Here is a 19,508-nt window from a genome sequence, read left to right as displayed (position 1 = left end):
AATAGAGATTGAACTTTCATACTAATATTCCATTACATCGAATTTTACTGTGTAACAGATGGCAGAAGAGAGGCAGTCTGACCAAATGGTGTTTGATGTGGAAGTGAGTATGAAACAAAGAAGTGTCATTAAACTCCTCCATGGGGAAAAAAATGGCACCTGCTGACATCCATTGATGCTTCCTGAATGTTTATGGAAACCAAACAGTGGATGTGAGCACTGTGAGACAGTGGGTGGTATGTTTCAACGTGGGTCACCTCCACTGGTGTAGATTTTTACAAGTGCAACCTCCAGGCTATTTTTCATAGTGGGCAAAAATACAAAGCTAATGGTGATGACTATGTTGAAAAATAGTCTCTTCTTAGGTCTATTCTATTCATGACATTCTCTTTGTTCTCCATTAACACATTTTGCTGCTCAGATGCATAGAAATTTACATACACTCTAGAATATTACATATTAAACTTATGCTGTCCAGTTAGTCAAGCACATGTCAAATGAATTAGCTGCAGCAATTTCAGTACAGACGCACAAGCCTAACACTGATTATTGGCATTCTTTTCTTGAATTGCGAAATGAAAGCAAATAAAGCCGTTTTTAAAGATATTTCTACTGTAAATTTAGTTCCTTAATTGTAACTCTGACATTGTTTTCTTTGCCTTTCACTTGTGTGTAATTGAAGAAGTGGTGGAGACTGTAATTTGTACTTAGCAATAATATTTTAAGAATTAACACAAAATTATGTTCTATAAAATGAGCTTTCTGATGAACTCTACAGTCTTCTGCATTATTAATAAAAGCAATCAGATTATAAAAGCCATATTAGTATCAAGCTCTTTATTGTGATAAGGAATTATCCATCCAGTTGGAAATGCATCAAGCACCATTTTCAATGCTCTGCAAATAGTGGCTGGTGGTCACAGCATGGAGCTCTGCAAATTGTTAATGGACCTGCTAAGAAGTTAAAAATTGCATTTAACTGGAAACATTTTAAGTTTCTGATTAGAATGCCATTCTGTAGATGTGATGGATTTGAATTGTGATCCAGGAGGTAAACAGTCAGTGGTTGATTAATCTGGTTATCCCACTGCTAGGAATTTTTTTTCATTAAGAAATATTATTCATGTTCTAAAAATAAGATTTTTGTGCTGCTGAGAATAACCCAGGTAACATGTAATAAATTTTAGCAAAAAGAACTGCACAGATTAATGCAATTTCTCACCTGCTTGATTAAAAACAATTTCCTTAAGGGAAATAATGCCACACTGGCCTATAAAAGCACTTTTTTTTTTTTTTTTTTTAATAATTAAGGAAAAATGGATGCAAGCAGTCAAATTTAATCTGTTCAATCTTTCTGTTTCTTTCAGCATTAAGAACGTCACTCCAAAAGTAGGTGATGCTGAAACCCGTAAAGCCATTCGCCGTGCCTTTGATGTGTGGCAGAATGTAACTCCTCTAACATTTGAAGAAGTTCCGTATATTGAATTAGAAAATGGCAAGAGAGACGTGGATATTACAATCATTTTTGCATCAGGTTTTCATGGAGACAGTTCTCCCTTTGATGGGGAGGGAGGATTTTTGGCCCATGCATATTTCCCTGGGCCAGGAATTGGGGGAGACACTCATTTTGACTCAGATGAGCCATGGACTTTGGGAAATCCTAATCATGATGGTAAGAGAAGATTTCAGTTTAAACAAAGTAAATAAAATTAATTAAAATGTGTCATGAATTTACAGCTATTTCCACACTTCCCTATTCTTAAAGTTACTTAGTTTCCTAAGTTCACAGTTGTTTTGTATTCTCTTCAGTTAATTGGTCTGTTAGGAATCTTCAACAAAAAGTTTCTGTCTAAAAGTAACTTAGAGCATGAAAAAGTGTTTCTCCTGAAGCACATTAAACTCCCATTGGAAACATTTATGTTCATTCAACAATTGTACTGTTGAATATTTACATTACTCCTTTCATTTCTAACTTCTTTGCCGTAAGTGTTTTATTTAGGTTCAGGGAAAATTGAATGTTCATTAGAAGTAATATAAGAGTGGTTAAAAAGAGCTGACACTACTCACCAATACAGTGGATACCTATGTATAAGAAACCTAATCTGCTTTTCTTAATGGTGATGAAATGGCAGAATTTTTAAGTTAGCTCTTAAGAGTGCTATTCCAAGAACAGAACTAACATTTCTGAATTTTGAATCTTACTTGGAACTTATGATTCCTTATATAAGTTGTACATTCCTTATAGTCATATAAGTGACTACACAATATACTAGACAAACAATCTGGCTTTTGCTGAGTTCCAAGTTCATGTGACTAAATTACTTCCATTATCTAAGAAGCCTAATTTAAAATTGACTTTTGCATATCTGCAGAAGAGTATCTAGAAAGTATTTTTGTGTAGAAATTCTGTGTTCACTGTTTTGGCTCCATATGTTCTAGTAGATCTCTCCATGTCAGTTACACAGCTGTAGAGTCTTTTCAGCAAACAGTGTTGCACAGAATGGAATGCACTGATACATAATCAGGATGTTACTGATGCACAAAAGATTATAAAGATAACAGTGAAATGCAAAAATGTTGTATTTGAGTGTTAAACCTATCCAGTGAACAGTCAGAGCTTTTATCTAACAAGTTTGTCACCTAAGATCTTCCAAGTCAAATTCAGTTTTCTGTGTACTAGCTTTTGTAGCCTGGTGCTTGCAGCAAAGTGTGAAATGAATATTTCAGGGATGTTTTGACTGTTCTGATGGTGCAATACTTCCAAAGCGCAAGGGACAGTGAGGAAAGAGCAGCTTACTTTACTATTAAGGTCTTTGGTAGAAGAATGGGTCAAGAAACTTATCTCCTGTGAACTGAACCCTAGATTCTTTTGGTGCAAAATTTAGTGAACTGCTCATATTTGCTCTCCACATGTTTAGCTCAGAGAAACAACAGTGAGACTCCGCTGTTTGTGCAGTTCAATTACATCATCGGTCTTCGCATTGTGAGGTTAAATCAAGGTGTTTTTATGGGCTTAGTGGGAAACAAATGCTGCGGATAACGTTCTTTGTTTCTGGAACTATTTCTTAAAGCACTTAGGAAAATCTACAGGCATTTGTATTTTGATGACAAGGTGTCAGTGTAAAATGTGATAACACTTTTGCAGCGTTTCCACATGTGGATAATTTTAGAGTGTACTAAAATGTGTGATCTTCTAGCTATCTTCTTATGTTTCTTAAATAATCTTCAGAGTGCCATAGGACACATATTTTTTATTTTATATTTTGTGGTTGTCTTTTGTACAGCAGTTGTCAAAAGCTATTTCTTGTATTTTATTTACTGTAAGACATCTAGAATGAAAACTTTAAATGACAACAAAATGGTGCTATTACTAAAAATGTTTTTTTGGATATCTTAGGATATTGGCCTTTTATAAGGAAAAATTTTTATTGTCTATGTCATGAAGAGTTATCAGAAAAAAAATTATTTCTCAGTTTTAATAACTTCTACCTTGATGTGTTCTTATGTACTTTTATGAGGGAGAGCTATTCCTATTGGAATCCAGTAGTCAAAATAGAGAACCCAAGGTAGTTTATGACTGCAGAAATTCTGCAAAATAAATGAAAATTAAAGTAAATATCTTACCAATGTGAGTTTTCCAAAAAAATTTGGCAAATCCTGGTTTCATTGTTGCTATCGTATGAATTACAAATCTTTTGTCACAGCTATTGTCAAAACAAAAGCACCGTGTGATTGACACCCTAGAAATAACAACATTTGTGTAGTTGATTTGTATGTTCAGAGTTCCTTTTTCTCCATGGCTTCCAGTTATCAGGTAGGCCAATGACAATTTTACTGCATTAGCTTAGGTCTAGGAATCCTGAAGGAACGTCCACTGTTTTATTTTTCTTGGTGACTGGAAACAATTTCCAAGTGGAAAAAGAAGATAAGCATTCCATTGGGGATTGACAGGAAGAAAAGACTTACAAGTCTCTTAGGCTCTCTACCATCTTGAGCTCAGTCTAAGAGCACTGATAAGCAGAAGGTTGAAAAATCTATTTCTGATCTTAGCCATGAGTTATTTTTCTCAGGTGAGTGTCTTTTTTTTTAAGATTCATTGCTGCAATAGTCCACCAATAGTCATCTTCATGTGGTGTTGTTAAATATTGAACAGAAGAGTAAAAAGTTTTAGCAATAAATTTTTGTATTTATTTTTCAAATTAAATATCACCCAAAAGCAATGATTTTCTCAGATTTCTATTTAATTGGATTATCTTTTTAATTTCTATTCTAATTAAACTGGAGTGATTTGAAAACTCAAATCAGCCCAGTTATTTAGAAGAAAAATGTAAATTGTAGATCCTATTGAAAAGTACTTTCCTGACTTTTCACCTTTTACTGTTCTGTTAATGAAAATACCTATTGTCTACTTTAGAAAATACAGCCAACTCCTCGAAATGCTTCCATAACCTGTTTTAACTTTTACAGAAGTTTTTATAGCATTTTTTTCTATTGAATGAGCACTAAACCAAGAATAAAATAAGGAATGATATAGAAATTCAGTATTCTGAGTTACTATTCAGAAATTCAGTATTCCTAAGTTACTTCACATTGACTAGTTAATTACAGTGAGCTCATGCTCTAGGTATTTTGTTGTTGTTTCTGTTATCATTGCTGTTGTTTGTTTTCCTCATCATATTTTCTTGATTTCATTGGTTATTACTTGGCTTAAATAATTTTCCAGACTGAGAGATCATTTTCAGCTGTTACACTTCATCTCTGCAGCTCAGTGCTACTTTCGTTTGCTTCTTTAGGGTCATTTTTTGTATGGTTTGCAGATTTCTAATCAAAAGTTCTAAGGAAGTGGGAAAGGAATCTGTACTTTGACTCCTCCCTCATTCTGAAGAGTGTAGAAATGTAGACTGTAAGAGTAGTCTAATAGGGTTATTGGTCAGAAAAAACACTCCTATTACAGAAATTAATGCTTTGCTTTCAGGATAAGTTGAATACAGCAGTACCTTAATTCCAACTGAGCTGCAGTATCTCTTTCCTGAACTTCTTTCCATAGTACTTCTGGTGACGGCAGAAATAACTGGTCAGAAAGGAGAATGAGAAATTTGCAACCACAGGGAAGCAGTGTAAACAAGGACAGAATCTCTTTTGATAGGAAAGAAGTATTTATTAAGAAAAAATTTAAACTTTCTTTTATTTTGAATAGAAACACTGGAAAGAAAAAGAAAGGGAACAAAAGGGAAAATAAGACGTCTTAATATATGAATTTAAAGACAAGCGAGACTTTACATTGCCCTCATGACTTCAGTCCTTTTAAGAGTTATACATACATCACCTTATTTCTGAAACAAAAAAAAAATTATTTTCAATGAAAAATGTATCCAAATGTAGAAAAGAACAATGACCTCTTACTGCAATATGGGAGATAAGGTATATTCAAAATCATTAACAGCATATAAGTGTATTTTTAATTGTAAAAGTTTCAAATCACTGATGTAAATTGAAAGTCACAAATAGAGACAGGAGGAGGATGGTACTGTCTCTACTGCTAGTGAGAAGTTCCTCTTCTATGCTCTGTTTCCCTGAAGCTGATGGTAGATCCTGTTGGCTTTAACAGCGCTGTCCTCCAAGTTATCTTCATATTGCCAATATTAAATATTGAGAATGTAAATTTTTTTATTCACCTCAATATAATTAGGAGTTGAAGTGTTGGATTCTAGTTAGATTTATGGACGATCACTGTGTAGTTGTGAAGCCTCAGAACCAGTAACATCTTCTGCTCCTACTCTCCAAAGTACTGCAGCATGATAGACCATATACATTTTTAAGGTCTCATAAATAAGATGCTTTCCCCTATCCCCAAAAAAGTAACTATATTTTTCTACTTCTATTCTTTGAATTTTGCTATATTTTAAGCAGCATTCTTTATAAATCTGAGCAAATTTTAAATAATGTCTGAAGAACTTAGCCGTTTGCTACTGGGGAAAAAAAAGAGAACATATTTCAACAATACAATTATGAATAGGACTCATCTTGCAGCTCTGCCTTGTTAGTAATACATAGAAATAGGATAAAATTTTGTAGGCAAGTTCTCTCGTATTTATTTCAAAAATGCAAATTAAAAAGAAAATAAATATGCACATTTTATAGTACTAACTAGATTTGATTGGATTGCCTTATTCCAATGAGTGAAGGTTTCTTATGATCCCATGATAAAACTGTTGAGAAAAAGATGAGTCAACGTATGATATAAGAGTTCCTCATAATCCTTGCAGCCCCAACCCATCAAAGGAAGGTTTCTAATTAAAAACTGCTCAGAATTTTCATTTGGCTGGTAGTGACAGGAAATTTCATTTCTTCACCTGAGAGTATTTGAAAACATTTTTGCTATCTGTCAGAAGGTAAAAGGCTCTAACTTAAGGCATACACTCCTGCTTCTACTTCAAAAATTGCATTGGTGTATGAAAATTGATTTTAGATTTGTCTTGCTAAATGCACTTAAGCTCTTTTTTAAAGAAGTTATTTTTTTTTCTGGGAAGTACTGAATGAATCTAAACCTATTTAAAAGGAGTGCTAAACCAGTTTGAATAGAGAACACAGTACTTCTAACTAGATTAATTTAAGATTGACCTACTTACACATGTGTAGCTTTTTAAAACAGAGTAAGATTTAGAAGTAGCTCTTGGGGAAAACAAGGATGTTCTTGAGAGCTTAAGCTTCAAGCAGATTAGAAGTGATGCTTAATGTACCATTTGCTGACTGTAGAAATGTGGCTTTCAGAGGCAGAAAATGCTTGGCAAAATCTAGGCATAAGCTCTCTGTATATCAGTAGAGTTAGTTTGATATTCTTATCCTCACATTAATGAGGATATTTCCCTGCTGAAAAAGACCTGGAATTACTGGTGGATGGGAAGCTGGACATTAGCCAGCAATGTGCCTTTGCGGCCCAGAAAGCCAACTATACCCTGGACTGCATCAAAAGAAGCGTGGCCAGCAGAGCAAGGGAGATGATCCTGCTCCTCCTCTATTTTGTGCTGGTGAGTCTCACCTGGTAAACTGCAGCCAAATGTGGAGTCCTCAGTATAGGAGAGATGTGGACCTGTTGGAGCATGTCCAGAGGAGGGCGGCAATAATGGTCCAAGAGATGGAATACCTCTTCAGTGAGGACAGGCTGAGAGAACTGGGGCTGTAAGTCTGGAGAAGAGAAGGCTCTGACTTTACCTGATAGCAGCATTTTGATATCTTAATGGGAGCTACAGGAAAAAAAGAGACAGGCTCTTCAGCAGGGCCTGTGGTGATAGAACCACGGAAGTGGTTTAAAGCTTAAAGAGGGTAGATTTAGGTTAGATATAAGGAAAAAGTCTTTTACAGTGAGAGTGGTGAGGCACTGAAACAGGTTGCCCAGAGATATGGTGGATGCTTTGTCAATAGAGTCTTGCAAGGTGAGACTAGACCAGGCCTTGGGTAACCTGATTTAGCTGCGCATGTCCCTGTTCATTGCAGGGGAGTTGGACTAAATGACCTTTAAAGTCCCTTCCAACTCATGATTCAATGATTCTATAACTACAAGAGAAATAGAAATGGTTACATGCGTGATTTTTTGTGGTAAATTTACTATTGCAACTACTACACAGTCTTGCAGTTCTGAAGAAATCAGTCTTCTATTGAAACAAAAGAAAAAGCAAAACAAGGAAATAACAACAAGAAAAAAAAAAAGGTTGAAGTTCCATTACAGTAAGTCAAATACTTTTACAGAAGTAATAGGTGATATTGGTGTGCATTTCCTTTAAAATATTGAGGATAATATGTTTGCTGAATGCTAACACCCTTGTGAGATACTGGGAACTTTATATGCATTAATCTGTTTTAAGAAGAAGTAAATATAAAACACTTTTCAAGGATCTTGTAATTTTTTGCTAACTCTTTAGTATTCCAAATGTAGCAAGTTTTGCAGACTTGAAAACAAACAAACAGAAAAGCCTACCCCTTTGTACCATGCAATTGATATTTCTTTCATTTTTGCCAGTAAAAGACTTTTTGGGATGTCATGCAAATACAGTATCTTGTGTAAGATACTTGGTCTCTTGTTAGCGTGCAGGTTCTGCTGTATGTTGCTGTAAGCTTTGTGTTTGCAGCCAAGAAAAAAAAAATTATGAAAATCCTGATCTCTAAACTGCATAGATCAACTCATAGTAAATTTTTTTTGGCTGCCAGTGTGGTTGTCACAGCGCAACAGATATATGCTGCTGGAAATGTGAACCAGTGGAGCTGTGAAAACCACATCTCCTAACAGAGCTCCATGTCTCAAACAATGCATGTTATGTGAAATGGTTAGATACGAAGCAAGCTGAGTATTTCAGGTTAAAGGAAACTCTATTAAAACCTTGGTACTGTTTTCATAACTCACTTGCTTAATTGATTATATATGTTTTAATAAGCTTTTATTGATATTGGATTTGATCTGCAGACAATGTGACCCAGAGTCATTGCATGCTGATTTTTCATTTCTGTACTAGGTTTAATATGTGAAAGTTGCCTGTCCTCTTTGATTTTTTTGCGTCATACTTGTGTGTATATTTTTAAACACAGAACTGACAACACAGATTCGCAGAAAATATCCTACTTGTTAATGTGGCTATTAGCTGATACCTAGGGAAGTGGATAAGAGCAGAGTAAGCATATGGCAGCAAAACACTACCATATTCATGCTTAGCTTCCAGCAATCTGTGGCTCATTGAATTTCTGAGCCAGAGGCCGTATTTTTGTGTTTAACAGCTTTGAGGGATTTCCTTTCATGAACTGGTGTAATCTGTTTTTGAACCTGTGTAAGCATTTAGTATCCACAACATCCTGTGGCAAAGTGTTCTGTAGCTTAAGCAGATATGGAAAACTATCTTTTCCTGAATTTTGAACCTACCATTAACAAATTCAGTTTAGGTACACTGATACTTATCTACTGTGAAGAAGCAGTTTCCTAATCATTTTATATATGTCATTAATATTTTTCTGGTCCGCTGTCATATCTTGTTTTCAAGATAAAGAGGACTCAATTTATTTGTTTATATGTTTTTGTAAGGTTAAAGCAGCCCAATTGAGTGCAAAATGAGAGAATTAGCAGCATTATAAATTAGCAAGCAAAAAAGAAACTATTAAATTTATACTATTTCACAATAGTGGAAGTGCCAGGATAATATTTAAAAGTTGCAAGTGGAATATCTGCTGGTTCTTTTCTTTTCAACCATTCCCCTTGATATCCAGGAATCAACTCATATGCAGGTAATGCTTTCTATTGCTAACCCTAAAGGCTTCCATTGCTTGAGATAGCAAACCAGTTGTTCCCCAGCTGTAAGTCATGTTGTACTGTTAGGACTGATCTGTTCTGAAGCTTCCCATGCCTTACCTGGGTGCGCTCAGTGTGCTACACTCACCTGTTATTCCATGTCAGTCCGAGATCTCACATAAAATGGTATCTTTGAAACATTCTGTGTGTACTTAAAAGTATCACTGTGGTATGCAGAGCTGTGAATGTAGAGCTGCACTCAGGAACAGAAAGACCCCTTCTGTTCTTGAAGAGGTGGAGAATGTTTTCAAAAACAACTGTAAGTGGCCATGGGTACTATGTGAGGACCCAGTCATTGGACATAGGACTGTACAGACAAGTTAAGCAGGTCTGTCTGGTAGACCCCCTGTACCTGATGGAGGCCAGATGTTGTAGAATACTAATCATTGCAAAGGTAATGAGCTCATTTTTTAAAAAATTGTTATTAATTTATGTATTTATTGTTGCTGGTAGTTCTTTTGTTTGTTTTTGTTTCCATAGAACACCCATCTTTGAGAAAAGAGCTTTCCACAAACTCCCTGGGCGATTGTGGATGCCGCATCCCTGGAGGCATTCAAGGCCAGGCTGGATGTGGCTCTTGGCAGCCTGGTCTAGTGTTTGGAGACCCTGCACATAGCAGGGGGGTTGAAACTAGATGATCATTGTGGTCCTTTCCAATTCAGGTCTTTCTATGATTCTATGATTTATACATAATTAAAAGGAAAACTTGGTGGGTGAATGGCATCTTGTGTACAAATCCAGACTAGTGTTCTGGATGTTTTTAGTTGGCTACTTGTAATATAGCCCGGGGGCTTTGAGACTGTAGTATTATGCTCTCAGCTTTCTTTTTGGCCTAAAATTGTCAAGTGCACAATTATGTCAAATAAAAGAGAGGCTGAGGAGAGTGTAAAGGAGATGATCTTTGCAATATTGTTAGTTAAAGCAATGGAAATGTGAATTGTTAAGCACATCTTACATTATGCTTTGATTATCTACAGATGCAAGGTGGTCTTTGCACTGTGGCCAGACAAAAAGAGTTATGATGCAGACAGTAACCCAAAATGGCAGTGTAACCAAATCCACTAATTTGCATATTGCTCCCATCATGCTGTAGGCAAAAAGAAACCATTGAAAGCCTATGTGGACTAGGTAGGGAAACTGCAAATTCAGTTATCCATCTAAACTTCAACTGGAGGTTGTTTCCCACATACCAGGGCCAGTAGAACAAAGTGCTTGGATTTGTCATCTGCCTTGTTTGCTATCAGCCAGCCTGAAACCACTAATGAAAAGTGTTAAAATTAAGTTGGCAGACTTTGCATAGAAATAAATGATGAAAGTTCACATTGTCTGTTATGTCAAATTCATTGCCAAGGAAATGTTTAGCTGACAGGGAGAATGAATTCTAGCAGCCAATTCTGTAACTATTGCAGCTACATTTAAAGAAAAGGGACTGAGCATGTCATTACTATTACAAGTTGTTTTTTTGCTTTTAATTTTTTTCAAAGAGGTCTTTGTCTCTAATACATGACCACATAATAATGAAAATTAGACATTACTAATGTCTTCCCAAGCTGGATTCAGTGGACCAGACAGCAGTATTATTATGTTAAGAATAATGAGCTATTGTAGGGAAATTTAGTTGAACAAGCTTTTGAAATTAAAAATACATTGAAGCTACTGATAGTTCCAAAATGATGATCATGATTTTTTTCTTCAGTATGTTACCAAAGGTCACTGTCAAGGATGGTTTTTTTCAGGCAGAGTAATGTATTTTGAATGAGTGCATATATAAAATATGGGTCAGCCTCTTCATTATTGTTTTCACAGCCACATAACTCCTCACACATGGGTTTTGAGTTGGAACTACTGTGGAAAAAAAAAAAAAAAAAAAGGGAAAAAAAGAAACGCTTTCTTGCTAAGTGAAGCATGTAAAAATCTATATTCTTAAATGTGCTAGATCACCTTTATAATCATAAATAAATTGCCATACATAGAAAATAAATAAATAAAAAGAAAGTTTGAAATCATATTTTTATCACTCTGAGATAGTAGTAGAAATAATTTAGGTAGGAGAATTATCTGTGCTCTTCAAACTCTCTGACCAAACAGAAAGTTCTGTTATTTGAATGAGGCATTTGTCTTGGCACCCCAATTCTCAAGTGATCTAAAGAAACCTTTTCTCCAAGACAGCAGCTTTACAAAATTTGATTTTTTTCCCCACAGGTATGCTATAGGATATCATTATTGCGTTGACTCCTTCTCTTCTGTATGTTTTCAGGGAATAAAGGGAATTTGAAAAATCACATTCCTGATTACCCTGGAAAATATCACATTTTACTGAGAGAATAAGACAAGAACCTTATAATAAACATATATTTATTTATCTATTAGGCAAAATATTAACTGATTGCTGTTGCAAAAGTAGAATGTAAGTTAATCTTAAAATATAAAAAAATGTCATATTATACATTTATAAAAATTAGTGTATAATTTTCTAATGAAAGACTCTCATGTCTGTGTTCTCCAATCCAGAAACTAGGTAAAACTTATGCTTTACCTTGGCAATTCTTCATGTCAAATTACACAAAATCGTATGTTCTTGAGGTCTTTTTTTTCCTTCTTAATCTATATTTAGACTTCACGAGGGGCTTGGGTTTCAAAAAAATGCTGAGCAGCTAACACTGGTACCTGGCAACATCTAAATAAACATCTAAAACAACTAAAATATCTGGTTGGGAAAAAGGTGAAAACAGGAAGATCAAAAAGAATGAGTTAAATTAAAAAAACAAGATTGATTTGTGCAAAATATTTTGTTGTAGCAGACAAATTTAAGTCACTGGCTCAAGTAAATGATGAATGTTTCCTGATTTTGTTCACAGAATAATTAAATCTGTAAATTGTACTTTTATAATTAATGTTTTGCCATGGGCTTAAATGAAAAAACCTAAGTCAGAAACCAGCAGACTTCAGTGGAGAGGAATCAATCTGACCTGAAGTTGATGTTTATGTCTGAGCTAATCTCATGGAATCCCTTTGTAGTGAGAGTAGAGATATATTGCCTGCAGTGCTGAAACCATGCAATTTCAGATGAGAAGAACTGAAGTGATAACTAATTTCAAATAATAGCACTTGTTGTGGTACACATAATCTTTCTCTTCAGGAGAGATGTCTGATTTGGGAATGGTTCAGTATTACACTCAGACAAGATGGTTACCAGTGCACTTTCTCCTGTGGTGGGACAGCAAACATTCTCCTGTTAGTCTAAATTTGGTAACACACAAAAGAATTGCCCTGCTTACATTTTGAATGTGTTGCTGGTAATATTTTAATATGTAAAGGCGTATATATATTTACTTTCCCTTACTGTAAGATTAATACATAGCTCCTTTCTACTGATACAGCTTGTGAACTGATGCAAAGTAGGTTAATTGAGACAATAACTGTATACTCAAAAAACTGAATTTATGGAAGTAATGTTGCATAGGATTAATGTTGCTGCTTTCACTTCAGCTAGCAGTTCTAGAAGCAATAAAAACATTAGGGCCTAAGCTTCAGAAAGATCTAACAGCTGCAGTATGTACCAACAGACAGTCCTTAGCTGGTTTGTGTTCTTAATGACCGCTTGTGTTACTAACAGGGCTGGCCATGGTGGCTGCACAGGGGGAAAGTAGTGGTTCCAGGCTTGCCTGAGCACAGAATGTGGGAGACTAGCTGTGGGACCAGTGTTTTGAGCCTACCAGGGCTCCTTACAAACAGAAAGGAAAGTGAGCTAGGATGGATGGCCATGGTCAGGCTCTGGCCAGTCTATCACGCCTGTGTTCAAGTCTCTCTCCAGCACATCTGTGAGCTTTAATCCTGGAGAATGCCCTGCACAGCTGGTTCTCAGGCATCTCCATGTTGATGACAAGACTCCCTGGTGCCAAAGTGACGTCATTCTCCAAGTGCCTCACTTACTCCTCTATCTAAAGTAAACCAAACTAATATATAGATATATTCATGAATAACAGCAGATTTATCCAGTAGATCATAGCACTTCATATAAGTAAATTTTAACAAAGTAGAAGATTTGTCTTTCTGTCACTTTTCCCATTTTTATGATCTCAGATTAGCGTTGTCTCAATTTAAAATGTAATATATATACTTGGATCAAGCTTCCCTTTGAAGTCTTCGGGTTTCTCAGAAAACATATCTGCTTCTCAGATCAGAGAAATTTTAATGATTTTTTCCTTCTTCTAATCACTTTGCCAATTAAGATTCAAAAATCCCAGTTCTGTCATCATCTGACCAAGAAAAAGAATATAGACAATCCTATCATGATTTTTTTTTAATGCATATGCTTAAACAATAAAATAACAATGAACTATTCACATAAAATTCCTAAATAAATACGCAGTGCTATGTCACTTCATCTTAAAAATAAATCTAAAGGTCATATAGATGTGTTAAGCTGAGTAGGATAATAACCTGTTTTTGATTGCTTTAGTGTGAATTAAATTAGAGGATAATATAATTGCTCTCAGTAGTTTAACTGAAACTGGGTAAAAAATTATCTCTGCAGAGAGTCAACACAACCTTTATGTATAAATTACATTCTACATCCTCCTATTCTGGTGATTTCAATGATCTGTAGGACCCTTGCAGATTTCTGCCCCGTGGCAAGTTACATCTATTGTGAATATTGACAGCATGACTTTGACCTTCCTCCTAGTAATTACATGTATTTTTCTTTATAGTAGAATACACAGGACATTAGGGGAAATGGAGAAAAAAAGAGTATCTCTTCAATACAAAAGCAGACAGTGTGTTAGAATGGCATCATTTTAGCTGAGAGGCTTAAAGTCAAAATCTACATTTGTTGTTGTTAAAGGCAAGGATTTCATTTTAACAGGGACTCAACCACAATTAAATCCCTTTATTTTTATCTTCACCCGGTCAGTGTGTGGTACCAACCAGCTATAGAAAATTGTTCATTTCCTTCACATGAATGACCCTCAAGGACAGAACAGTTGAAGAAGCTGAAAAATGTGATACATGCTCTTGTACATCTCTTGCCTACCCAAACCTTTGGTCCTAGCATAAGGTCTCACAGCCTTCAGAAAGGAGTTAGTTTTCTGTTCCCACAGCAACAACAACAACAACAACAACAACAAAGAGAAGACAGGAAAGATCATTAATAAATAAGATTTCTATAATATTAGCAGCATTGATACTACTGGGAAAATAGAGTAAAAGTTAGTTAGCAACCTCATCATTTTTGTACTCATAAAAATAACCATTGTCTTTTAAAACACTTTCACTGGTGTGGACTTGAATGAAATTGGTTTACAAATATTTTTTACTTGCAAATTGCAAAATTCCAATATAATTAAAATGTGATTATTTTTAAAAATTAGTATCTAAAGGTACTAATGAGCACACGCAAAACAGAGCTTCAGTCTGCTAGCTAGTATTACTTCATTACTATCTGAATGCAAATGTCATCTGACAAAAGTATAAAAATGCAGTAGTGTACCTGCATGCTAAAGAAACTAGCTGCAGGAGACAGATGGAAATTAATCCCAGGAGATACAGATTCAGCATAAGTGTAGATGTTATTAGTATTTTAGGCTTGCTGTCACAGCAGTTTCCTCAAAGCATGAAATAAAGCCCTAAATTTCATATTTGCAGAAAAAAACACACATATATGACACCTTTCTGGGGAATGCTATACTCCTGTGCCATTCTTACCTCCCCCAGGATAATTTCCAGCTGCTTGATTTTTCCATTTTTGGAGAAGCTGGTATTGATTCATGATTCAGAATATTTTGTGAAGTTGTGAAGTAATTCTACTCATGTCAAGCTATTTACTAGACAATTGCAAAATGCAAATATGTATGGGGAATGCTCTGAAAGTAGTGCCTCCTATTTTATATAGGCCCGTGATGTCAGAGATGGATGTTGATAGTATGGCAGTAGCGGTTGAGCCTTCCCACCAATATTCCATGATATTTTGTTGCCCTATGACCGATGACAGCAGGGGGTCAGTCTGACCAAATGGCATCTGACATGAAAGTGCATATAAAGTAAAGGTGTGTCATTGAATTCCTCCATGTGGAAAAAAATGGCAATCATTGACTTTTATTAATGCTTTCTGAAGATTTATAAAAAACAAACAGTGGTTGTTAACACAGTAAGGTCATGGGTGCTGTGTTTCAGCAGTGGCAACAGCAACAGTTGGTCACCTGTGCTGGTGTAGATTTTTACAAGCACAGTTTGCAGCCTCTTGTTTGTGGATGGTGAAAATACATAGTTAAAGGTGGTGACTGTTGAAAAACTGTTTTGCAGCTGAGAATTTGTTCTATCAAGTAGTATATTTTTGCTTTTTGTATCTGTCAAAATGAAAATAAATAAAGGACATTACTTTCAGAGCAACCGAGAGACTAGTAATAAAGTAATAAAGCAGTAAAGTAATAAAGCAGAAATTCTTAGTTTCTGCATGTTCTGCCTTCTAAAGCAGAGGCTGACCTATATGTGGGCTCCATTCAAAGATGTTATTGATCAGCATCCAGACTATATTATACCCACGATATGCAGAACCAGTACAATACTGGCTGAACGGGCATACACAGCTCACATGTCCTTAGCAAATCTCAGCAATGATCATTGAGTCACTAAGACAGTCCTGCCTATGGAGATATCCCCTTGCCAAACTACAAACAAGCATGTTTAAATTTCACAATAATATAATCTATTGATCTGTTTAAAATAGAATATTTTTAAAAGAAATGTACACATGGGTGTAAGTATACTAAATTATACCCTAAGTATTCTTTGTGTATAATGAACTGCTTGTTTCTAAATTACGTCAGTAAATCAATTTTCAAATACTTTGTGATATATATTATGTAACATAATAACAAAGTAAAAGTAATACATTTGTATATCAATCATTTTTATCACAGTGGAAAAATGGCTACAAAGAGTTGTTGAAAATACACTGTGTGCACAAAATAAGTACATTAAATCCACATAGAAATTAAATACACTGTATAATATGCATTTTAAAAAAAGTTTTATTTTCTCAAAGATACTACATCATCTCAGCTCTTCCATTTCGCAAAAAATTCTTCCCCAGACAACCATAAAACTACTGAATTTCAATGTCTGATAAAAGTCTGAGATAACATCAAGCAATGACATATGATTTTTTAGGCTGGGAAATGTAGCACCTTTATTTGGGTAAGAGTATGCCTATGATTTATATTTAGGATCATGTATACTCTCTATATAGCATGCATATCCTGCATTTATGTGAGTACATACATAATGTATGTGCTGTATTGTGCTAAGGTCACAGAGAAAAAGAATCTTCTTTTATCACTGTTGAAATATCACATTCAAAATTCTGTACTCTCTGGAAATAATAACAAAGATATACCACTTCAATTTTTTTTCTGTGTGCTATGCACAGGAAGGATATTTTCAAAATTTTGCAGATTTTCAGCAAGTTTGGATTAGTAACTTTTGTTTAGTGAGTCAGTGGTATGAATGAAGAGATTATTGGAAATGCGAAGTGTACAAACTTCAGACAAGTTCATGGGCAACATAATATTTTCTGATGAACAATAAAGTTGATTTTGGGGTACTGCCTTGTTCTTAATAGAATTGCAACAGAAGTACAGATGAATGTTTCATATTCACATGTATTTAATCTGAAATCTTCTATCTGTATTGTGTGAAAAATGAAGTAGAATAATCTTTGCAAAAATAACCAAAATAGTGTATAAAATATTTTGGTAGTTTTCCAGTTTGTTTCTCATTTGAAATTCAGCCTCTAGATTCTTTATGTATTTCTCTGGATATAGAAGTTGTCAGAATTTAGGTTATATGACATTTAAGCCTCTGAGAACCTTTGAGCTCGCAATATGTTGTAACAGTATGTAGCATGTACTGTCACATGCCAAGAAAAACCAAGTGACAAACCCTAGGGTGTCATTTAGTGTTACACCAAAAAGATGGCCAAGACATGAATCTAAGGGTTGCTAAGCCATTAAGGCATTACTTATCTAAATTAAGCTCATATACCAATTAAAACAGGAAACAATGTCTCCAGAACTTGCATTTATTTATAGCTTGCTGTGGACAAACTTATTGGCTTTATTTTCTCTGCAGACATGAAAAAATGGTGTATTAGCTATTAGTTTCTCTGTACACCATGCTCCACAGTGTTGGCTGTTGAATATTTGATATATTAATACATATTTATATTCTCGAGTTTGGGCAGTGATTGTAAAGTCAGGCAGATTTAGTGCCTAAAATAGTTTATAGCCTCAGAGAAAAGTGTCAGTATAAAAATAATCATTTTGCCTTAGTTCCTTACACACAGTATTTTTTTCTTTCTGAAATCAAACCTGAGTAGAATAAGAAAAACAATCACAATCTGTTTTAACCTATACCCTGTCTATTCTAAATCCCTATACTAATAACATAAGAACAGAGATGCAGATATTTCATACTTACGAAATATATTTTGAAATATTTTTCTTCTGCTTTGTCGATAAATATAACAAGATATAACTGAGACTATCACAATGAATATTCACCGCTGTAAATTCTGAAGTGTCAGCTTTTAGTTTAAAAGCCATCATGGCTGCATGTAGTTTAACTGCTACTCATGACTTTTTTAAATTTTTGAGATAGTGCTTCATTTTAACAAGTAGACTGAAATATGTGTTTTTTACTTGGATAATGATATATAGAATCGTGATTCTCTCATTCAATGGCAGGGACTGCAAGTGTTTAAAAAAGATACCCAATGCCAATATGGTAGACAGAGTTGATATGAATATTCACTTGCCTGTGCACTTCATCTTTCTCTGAACACTGACCAAGGAACTATATATTTTATCTACCTTGAAGTCACTAATACTAGTACTAGAGTGCTCTCAGCGGTAATAGTAACACTGTGATGCTCAAGGCAAGTCTGCTTTCAAAATCAAAGGGGGTCTGAGTAATTATTGCTGAACTGTAGAAATCTGATTATATACAAGAGACAAAGGATAGAAACTATGGCAGTAGTGAGTCTTACCTGCAGTGGTCTCATGCAGCACATCTTGAACTGGTTTAAACTTCAGTTTCAACTGCACTGTGTTATTTGGGTCAGTTTAAATTCAGGATGCCCTGGAGACAATCATGACTCTTGATGGAAATTATTATGAATAATGGGTCTATTTGACTATAAGTAGAAAATATGTTCCCTGTTAAATTACTCTGTCACCCCAGGCAAGAATATTATTCTCCCAGCTTTTTCCTGTGACCTTCTTCCTTTTCTCCTTATGTGCTTCCTCCAAGGGCTGCTCTGCCTCTGGTTTACCTCGTTTTATGGCTCCCCTGATGTCTACATGTTGCATTACAGAAGTTGGAAATTATCACAGTCCCTTTTTCTGTTTCGGGTTTAGGCTATATAACTAAGGAGGGCCTCCTTGGGGAGGAGAGGAGGGCCAAGCAGGTGTTGAATATTTATTATTTTATTCTTGCTTAATAACCACTCCCCCCCCAAAAGATGTAGGAAGAAAGATAAATGGCCACCCTTTGTGTAACACCTGTTTTCTGACATAGTCCCATTATCACTTAGAAGTAATTTGGAGGTACCTTGCTGTACAAACATTACATATCATCCTGGAAAGAAAATATGCCACTAGATCACGGTGTGTTTATTTGTTTCCTTTTCGCTGTGTAATTCATGGGGCCTCAAGATCAGCATTAAACAAGATACAGGAATTTCTGGAGGTCTCTATAAGGACACATTGTTGACTAAGAACCTAAAAATCTATTGATCGTTCATGCATTGCATAAAAGTGGCACAATTAGAGTGAAGAAGTAGATGCTTCCAAGGCTATTTTATTAAGTGTGGTTTTGTGAAATTTTAGAAATTGTTACAATTTCACCTCCCAGTTCCTCATGTTGAATAGTAGAGTTGAATACCACGTGTAAAACGTTCTTTAATTTATTGATATTGACCAGTGTAACCTTGTGGTAGAATCAAATATCAATTTGAAACCATGTGAAAATAGTTCAATAAGTGCTGTGTACAACTCGTTAGTTTAATTATTGATACAAAGACTTAGACCAGTTAATATTCTTAACTATGATGAGAGAAACCAAGGTCAAAGAGGAATTAGCTTTTTGCCACATATGATGAGGAAAAGGAAGTTCAATC

The 19,508-nt window shown here is 35.1% G+C and overlaps 1 protein-coding gene across 1 annotated transcript in view; it reads left to right on the top strand.

Annotated features, from left to right (window-relative positions):
- The window catches only part of MMP16 (matrix metallopeptidase 16), a 179,177-nt gene that overhangs the window by 106,602 nt on the left and 53,067 nt on the right, over positions 1 to 19,508 (top strand). The window contains exon 4 of the mRNA XM_052703354.1: positions 1,368 to 1,672. Coding sequence (XP_052559314.1) covers positions 1,368 to 1,672 — 305 coding nt within the window. The remainder of the gene's footprint in view (positions 1 to 1,367; positions 1,673 to 19,508) is intronic.

Source organism: Tympanuchus pallidicinctus, unplaced genomic scaffold (genome assembly GCF_026119805.1).
Source record: "Tympanuchus pallidicinctus isolate F22 unplaced genomic scaffold, pur_lepc_1.0 scaffold5, whole genome shotgun sequence".
In the NCBI taxonomy this organism is placed as follows: Eukaryota; Metazoa; Chordata; class Aves; order Galliformes; family Phasianidae; genus Tympanuchus; species Tympanuchus pallidicinctus.
Note: the sequence above shows the minus strand (reverse complement) of the source record. Positions and strands in the feature narration are given on the sequence as shown.